The sequence below is a fragment of the Xenopus laevis genome, chromosome 3L (genome assembly GCF_017654675.1).
Source record: "Xenopus laevis strain J_2021 chromosome 3L, Xenopus_laevis_v10.1, whole genome shotgun sequence".
Taxonomy (NCBI): domain Eukaryota; kingdom Metazoa; phylum Chordata; class Amphibia; order Anura; family Pipidae; genus Xenopus; species Xenopus laevis.
Window position 1 is genome coordinate 30,366,548 of NC_054375.1, and position 8,146 is coordinate 30,374,693.

Sequence of the window (8,146 nt, forward strand, 5' to 3'; positions counted from 1 at the left end):
CTCATCTGGAGTATGCAGTGCAGTTTTGGACTCCAGTCCTTAAGAGGAACATAAATGAGCTGGAGAGAGTGCAGAGACGTGCAACTAAATTGGTTAGAGGGATGGAAGACTTAAATTATGAGGGTAGACTGTCAAGGTTGGGGTTGTTTTCTCTGGAAAAAAGGTGATTGCGAGGGGACATGATTACACTTTACAAGTACATTAGAGGACATTATAGACAAATGGCAGGGGACCTTTTTACCCATAAAGTGTATCACCGTACCAGAGGCCACCCCTTTAGACTAGAAGAAAAGAACTTTCATTTGAAGCAACGTAGGGGGTTCTTCACAGTCAGGACAGTGAGGTTGTGGAATGCACTGCCGGGTGATGTGATGGCTGATTCAGTTAATGCCTTTAAGAATGGCTTGGATGATTTTTTGGACAGACATAATATCAAAGGCTATTGTGATACTAAGCTCTATAGTTAGTATAGGTATGGGTATATAGAATTTTAATTAAAAGTAGGCAGGGGTGTGTGTATGGATGCTGGGTTTTCATTTGGAGGGGTTGAACTTGATGGACTTTGTCTTTTTTCAACCCAATTTAACTATGTAACTAACTACTATATGCAAATAAGGAGCAGGGAGGGAAATCACGTGACTTTTTGTCACAAAACAAGGAGGTTAAAATTTTCCCCTTCCTATCCCTAATTTGCATTTGTAAATTAGGGTTCAGATTTGGTTTGGCCGAATCTTTCGCAAAGGATTCAGGGGTTCGGCCGAACCCAAAATAGTGGATTCGGTGCATCCCTAGAGAAAACTAGAACTAGATTGCAATGGGAAAGTTAGGCCTTTAAAACTGCATTTCCCAGCTTGCTGTTTGCAGCTTGGAAGGGGTGCTGCAATGGTGTCTGAGCTAGGGGGCCTGTAGGACCCCCAACTGTCATGTAATCCGTTATTGCTCTATATCCTGTGATCCCAGGCTCTATAAGCGACCTTTTGTTTTTTTTTTAATAGGAGAAAATAATTTTTGAAAGAAAGAAAGAAAAAGAAATAGACTCCGCTTCCAGCATTTCAATACATTTATTGAAAGGCACAAATCTTATTACAATGTATAGAGGCACTTTTGTCACCATTCCTATACAGTGTTTTATTTATTCTCGTTACCTGTACCAGCAATGCTGTAGTTTACCCATGTATTATTGTGCATTTATCTATCCATACCATTGCTTAGCTTTCCTTCTCTTGTTTCTACGCATACCCAATATTTAGCCATTTAGCGGACATTGAAAGAAGAAGGGTAAGTTTGAGTTTACTTTACAGTAGTAACTCGTACCAACCAAACAGCAATAGGCCATGATACATTAACTGCATTTAAGACTAATCAAACCAAAATTCTTAATTGGTTGCTGGGAAGTACTAGCCTGGAGTAACCTATTCTGCCAATCTCCTTTTCTAGAGGTGGATAATGCATTTAACATAAATGAATTGGGTTATGTAACGCTGATGTACTAAATGATAGTGATTTCTCAACATACAGCAACTTTTTGTGATTGGCCACAGAAATACATGCGAACCAGTAAGGGGGTTATTTATCAAAATCCAAATTTTTCTTTTGTTTTGTATAAAGAAAAAAGTCCGACCAAACTAGAATCCACGATTTGACCTTATTTATTATTAAATAAGCTTGATTTTTCCTGAATCGCTTGATTTTTTCAGGTTTTTACTAAAAAGCCAGAATTTTTTAGATTGTTGCCTGAAAAGGTTGATTTTTCAGGCTAATTCCAGTGCAGACCGCATAAACTTCAGAATAGGAAAGGGACCTTTGTCATTGACTTATACATAACCTTGGCAAGTTTAGATGGTGGATTTTCGGATTTGGGCTGCGTAGAGCTTTAATAAATCTCGAAAATTCGAGTAAAACAAAAACCCCAAAAATTTGAGTTTTGCCCCAAAAAGCCCAACAGGAGTTTAGTAAATAACCCGCTAAGTATCTTTTCAAATTCAACAGTGAATTTAAGACATAGTAATCGCTAACATGCTTCTCTTCTAACTGTATTTAAAAGCAATATGGCCGTTGCTTATGAAATCTGACTATTCATTTAAAGGACCAGTTAGGACATTCTTGTTAAATAGGGACTTCTCTTCGTTTCTGTGTAGTTTTGCCCCTTTCAGTGCAGACAGAATCTTCTCACCTAGAAAACTATGGGAATAAATATGTGGTATTCAAACATGTCAAATAAATACAGTATCCATGTTTATGAAGATGCAACGGATAAAGTCAGACGCAGAAGCGCGACACAAATGCTTTGCACGGTTTAAAGCGCAAGCTCACACATACAAAGCCACTGACGAAGATAAAGCATATTTTATACTGAACCGATGCTATCCTTTTTGACCTCTGCCCATGAAACACTTTAGCGGAGACAGGCACGTCCCCTGATTCTCAAATAAATACGTTGCAATTGCCAGTTAATTTCAATTACATCTTAACTTTCCTAGGGCTGCCCTACCAAGTGCTTAGATAGAGACAAATATAAAACATTTGCAAATGTTTTCTAAGACAAATAAAGTGCATTTCGTTTTCAGAGACACATAGCGCACAAGGTTTCACTCCTAATTCGGATGACGCAGCAGATCTATTGAGGAGAAACAGAACTCTCTTTGTAGTGTATTTGGCAGGCAATGCACCCGGGTGAAAAAAAAATCCCCAAACCCCAGTGATCTCAACAATATGCATTTCATGCACTCTACTCTCCAAATGTCTGTAAAATTTCATTTAAAAAAAAACGTTGGAAACTCTTAACACGGCCTCAACGTGACTGATCTACCATTCTTCATTCTCTTATTATAGGCCACAGTTAAAAGTGCCGCAGAAGCCACAATAGGTGTTGAACGTCCCTTTTGTGAATATTTCATGAGAACTGTGTCCTGTGCGTATTTTCCCCCAAAAAAACCCAAAAAACCTAAAACTAGCTGCCATGTTTTCTTCAGGCTTCACAGCTTGGATATATTCGACGTGAAAAGTTTTGCATTCCATACTAAAAGTGATGTCAAAAGCATGTTGGATGATGATTTTAATACCCTGGAAGACAAAATGATAAACAACAATCCTTATTAATGCGTAGTCAAGAAAACCATACCCAACACCCAACAGAAATGAATAAAGACAAGCAGGCATATAATGAGTAGCGGTGATTCTGCCCCCAATACCGTCTTGAGCAGCCTTACCAATGCCACCCCCCTCACCCAACAACTAGCACAATTGCACTCTCTGCACTAGAAGTGCTCTATCCTTGCCTGTCTAGCTACATTGTCATTTAAAGGAGAAGGAAAGGCTAAAACTAAGTAAGCTTTATCAGAAAGCTCGATATAAATACACCAGTAAACCCTCAAACTAATGCTGCTCTGAATCCTCTGTCAAAAGAAACACCACATTTCTTTCTTTCTATTGTGTACACATGGGCTTCTGTATCAGACTTCCTTCTTTCAGCTTAAACCTCCAGGGCTAGGGCTTGAGCATGCTCACTTTGCTTCTTTCACCCTCTCCCCTCCCTTTCCCCCCCTCCCTTCTGTAATCTGAGCCCAGAGCTATGAGTGAGCAGGGAGAGACTTAGGCAGGAAGTGATGTCACACCAAGCAAGTATGGCAGCTGCTATCCTAAACAAAGAGAGCTTCTAGAGCTGTTTACTCAGGAATTGCACTATTGTGGCTAATCTATTGGCAATAAACTGCTACGGTAGCTTTCCTTTTCCTTTAAGCACCTGCCTTAATATATCTGTAATTTCTAACTTTTGATCTCAGACATTCCATTTTCATTAGCTGAGTAATTTTGTGCATCTTTGTCATTTATGTATCCATCATTGACAGGGCACAGAGCTATAAAGCCATAGAATCATATAAAGTATCAATGCTTAATTTTTTTAGTCCGTACCTTTTAGGAGCCAGATTCTGGAATTGTTGGAAGATGTGCTATCCTGTAGTAACTGTGCTTCAGTTGCCTTGCTGTGCGTCCTGACACAATCCACTTGAGCTTTTGAACGTTTGGCTTAGAACATTTACTGGAGGCATATTCAGAAAGGCATTTGCCTACCAGTTCCTTCCAACAGTGCAGGTCTCTGCTGCTAATCTGTAATTTGGAAACATTATGAGACAACATTCAAAAGCAGTACTGCATTATTACACATGTTACACATTGTTATTGTAGGAACCCCCCCGCTGGGCTATGAAGGCATTAGGGTGGTGGCAGGCATGGCTACTGGGGGAGATTAGTCGCCCAGCCGGCTAGAATGCAAATCGCAGACGGGATGGCACTCTGATCGCTTCAGCTTTCCGAAGTCGCCTGAAGTTTCCTTGTGAAGCAACTTCTTGCTAGCTCATCGATTTACATTCTAGCTGGTGGGAAGGCATTTAGGGGAGATTAGTCGCCAGAAGAAGAGGCGATTTGTCGCTGGGTGACTAATCTCCCCCAGTAGCCATGTCTGCCACCGCCCTTAGAGTGGCTTCTCGTGAACTTGCTGTGTTTCACAAATTCCAGTGATCTTATTGATTTAGGTACATCTGATCACTTAGATTTCTTCTTCCTCGCTTTCTGACCTCAAGCTTCACTGTAGCTCCTACCGTTGCTTTGTTCTAGTCTTGCCAAGTCATGCCTTTCCTAGTCAGGTCTGATTAGTCTACTTGCTGTCTCTGCCTGCCAACGTGCTTTACTTGAGTTCATTTTTTTTAGGAACCACACTACTTAAAATAGAAGCTCCATAAAAAAAACATATTCTCATTGCCTGAACAGCTATCTACCTAAAATACCTAAAAATACACAATTGCCAAAAATTTCCATTATCTTAAGGAACATACTATGCGGATTATTGCTAAAATGTAAGATATTGCGAGTGGAGTGCTCCCCCTGTTGTCTCCCAACAATATCCAGTTGTAACTGTGAATCCATTTTGGTGAAATGCTGCCGTCTGTAAGATCTAATAAGATCGAAACAGGCTGTCTGCAAATTTGTAAAATATGGCTCTGAACTATTAGGCTGTATCTGTGCTATAAAACCAGCCATTATGGATGCATAGTTAGCCAAAGGGACAAAGGATTGATTTCTATTTCTCCACCCATAATGACTTTTGGTATTAAGGCAGTTCCTAGGGTTGCCACCTTTTCCAGAAAAAAATACCGGCCTTCCTATATATATTTATCTTTTTTCCCCTATTTATAGCATTGGGATCAACCATCATTTTTACCAGCCAGGTGGCAACCCTAAGTGCTATGTATATGGCACGAGGCAAGTAAATATCTTCTGTTTTCAGAAGGCCTTATGCTGCATGTTTTGCACGTGAAGGGCTTTTTGGCTCCTTTTAGCTCGTCTCACCCTAACCAGGCTGGGTTCTTTGCTTTGCCTATGTAAACTGTTTGTTCTTGTATTTGTATCCTTTAAATCTGTAAAGTTCTACGGGAAATGGTGGTGCTATATAAATAATAAAATCTGCAGTGTTGGCTGTTGTCTTTAAGAAAACTGTAATAATAGCAGTAAAATCATAGATGAGTATTCTTACATTGGAATGATTCTGCAGACATTCCATCGCATCCAATAGCTCAAACAGCTTCTGTTCTTGAATCTCCAGTGCCAATATTGACAACGCCAGCATGGAGGGCTACAAAAGAAGCAAAACATTTTTCTATTAGTGAAAAACCATTCATGTAGAGAAAATGCCTGATTTTTGAAGAAAGCGTAATAGAGATACACTGTACCCATTAGCGCAGGGGTTCCCAAACTCTTTTACCCAAGAGCCACATTCAAATGTTAAAAAAGTTGGAGAGCAACATAAACATCCAAAAAGGTCCCTGGGTTGCAAAAATATAGGTTGTAATTGGCTATTGGTAGCCCCTATGTGGACTGGCAGTCTATAGGAGGATCTGTTTGGTAGTAGACATGATTTTTATGCAACTTAAGCTTTCCTTTAAACCAGAAATTTAAAAATAAGCACCTGCCTTGAGGCCACATAGAGCAACATCCAAGGGGTTAGAGAGCAACATGTTGCTCACAAGCCACTGTTTGGGGATCACTGCCCTAGCGCAATGGTTCCCAACTGATGGTTGAAGAGCAACATGTTGCTCACCAACCCCCTCTGGATGTTGCTCCCAGTGACCTCAAGGTGCTTATTTTTGAATTCCAGGCTTGGAGACAAGTTTTGCTTGCATAAAAACCAGATATTCTGCCAAATAGGCTACCAAAATAGTCAAGTACTGCCTTTATTTGGCACCCCAAGGACTTTTGTCATGCTTTCAAAACGTTCTTGTTTTACTCTTTTTACATTTGAATGTGGCTTATTGGTAAAAAAAAAGATGGGGGCCCCTTGGAATCTAGTGGATGCCTAGAATATAATAGAAAATGTGCAGTGCTTTTACTAAAACATCTGGAAAAATTCCCATCAGCACCCTATATTAGTGCATCTAAAAGCAGCCTTAGTGGGCACCTAAACTAAGGTCTAAAACACAATGGTTATTTGCCTGCTGAAGTAATCTCTCCCATCATTAGATGTTTTCCATTTATTTTAATGGGAAATGTGCCTTCAGTTAGAGATACTAGTGCACTTCCACGTCAACAGCATCTGTTACAGTCAACTTGATTGTCCCCTTTTTCCATTAGATTAAATCTAATGACCTAGTTGCTCCAGTTTCCATTCTACTCACCTTAGCTTTGGAAAAGCCAATCCTACAGTGGCAAGCTTTCAGATGAGTTTCAAGTCTCTCTAGAGAAAGCAGCTTTTTTCTAGATAAAACAATTAATATGACATTGTTAATAAATACTTTTCAATCTATGATTACTGTTAATATATTCCATCTATAAACCATGTTTGCCAAAGACCATGGGGCCTTTCTCTAAGTATACTTGGGGAGTCAAGGCATTCTTGAGGCTTGTGGCAGTGAGGTCTGTAGTTATTTGGCTTTTTTGCTGCTTCTGTTTCTTAACCATGAAATCTAGTACAAACTGTCAAAAGTTTAGCCCCTTTCTGCTATTCCAGTAAATGAAGGGTCCTACATTAAAGGGGAAGTAAAGTTTTATATAACACTAGAAACAACAGTGTTATGCCCTTTCCAAAACTTTGATGTCAGTTTAGAGAGAGGGCATTGTCAAGATGGCGGCGCCCATGACCCACGTGGATCGATGCCGATGCCTTGATGCCGGCGTGATGCGCCCAGCGCAAAATTTGGAAATAAAAGGACTTCCAGGTCATGGGTTCGATGCCCGATTATAGGAATTCCTGACTTGTGTTCCTGAGTTCCCCAAATTCCTATTTTGCTGTTTCCTGGATTCCTGACTTCTGCTTTGACCTTGATTCTGATTCTTGCTGCCTGCTTTTTGAACCTTTGCCTGAAAGGTTCCAATTCAGGCAAAGGTTCAAAAAGCAGGCAGCAAGAATCAGAATCAAGGTCAAAGCAGAAGTCAGGAATCCAGGAAACAGCAAAATAGGAATTTGGGGAACTGGACTACGCTTTCGCCTGACCCCTTTTGGATACCGTTGAACTTGGACTTTTACCCAAAGCTTCCTCCTTGGTCGGGGCTTCTCCCTCTGGCCCCTGACCGGTATCAAGAGATATAACACTAAAACAGGTGAAAGCAATGGTTAAACCAGATCCTTTTAGCTATGCTTGCTTTGTGGTTTTTCATACAGTTGAACAAAACAAAATACTTTCAGCTGAGTGTCACGGAGTGTGCCAATATTGCTAGAGGCCGTGAAAGGAAGCTGATGTATAGGAATATATTACATAAGATGGTTTGCTTTCATAGTCATGTGGCTCATGCATGATGTATACGGTTCATACCTTTCACTTGTCAAGTTGTCAAACACAAGGGAATGATATAGATGCAAGAGGTGTACGGCTGTCGTAGCTTTAACTTTCCAACCCAACTTTTCCAGAACAATCTTTTCCATACGCATCATGTCAAAAACAGTGAACTTATATTGGCTTATCCTTAGCAGGTCTGTTGCAAGCGGAACATTCCTTTCTTCTTCTATTGCTTTTACAGCAAGGTAGAAACAGGTAAGTCCAACACAGCCTAAATGTTTTGCTTGTACCTAAACAACGGCAACAACAACAAAAAAAAAAACATTTAAGGAAATATATTTTTTTGATTAGCCCCATACATGTTGCACTGCAGCAGTACA

At 40.1% G+C, this 8,146-nt stretch overlaps 1 protein-coding gene across 1 annotated transcript in view; it reads right to left on the bottom strand.

The window, feature by feature from the left end:
* Nucleotides 1-1,596: 1,596 nt before the first annotated feature.
* The window catches only part of ccng1.L (cyclin G1 L homeolog), a 10,669-nt gene continuing 4,119 nt past the window's right edge, over nucleotides 1,597-8,146 (bottom strand). Inside the window, 5 exon segments of the mRNA NM_001086248.1 lie at nucleotides 1,597-3,063; nucleotides 3,913-4,107; nucleotides 5,531-5,629; nucleotides 6,669-6,747; nucleotides 7,803-8,056. Of these exon segments, the coding sequence (NP_001079717.1) occupies nucleotides 3,916-4,107; nucleotides 5,531-5,629; nucleotides 6,669-6,747; nucleotides 7,803-8,056 (624 nt within the window). The 3' untranslated portion in view covers nucleotides 1,597-3,063; nucleotides 3,913-3,915.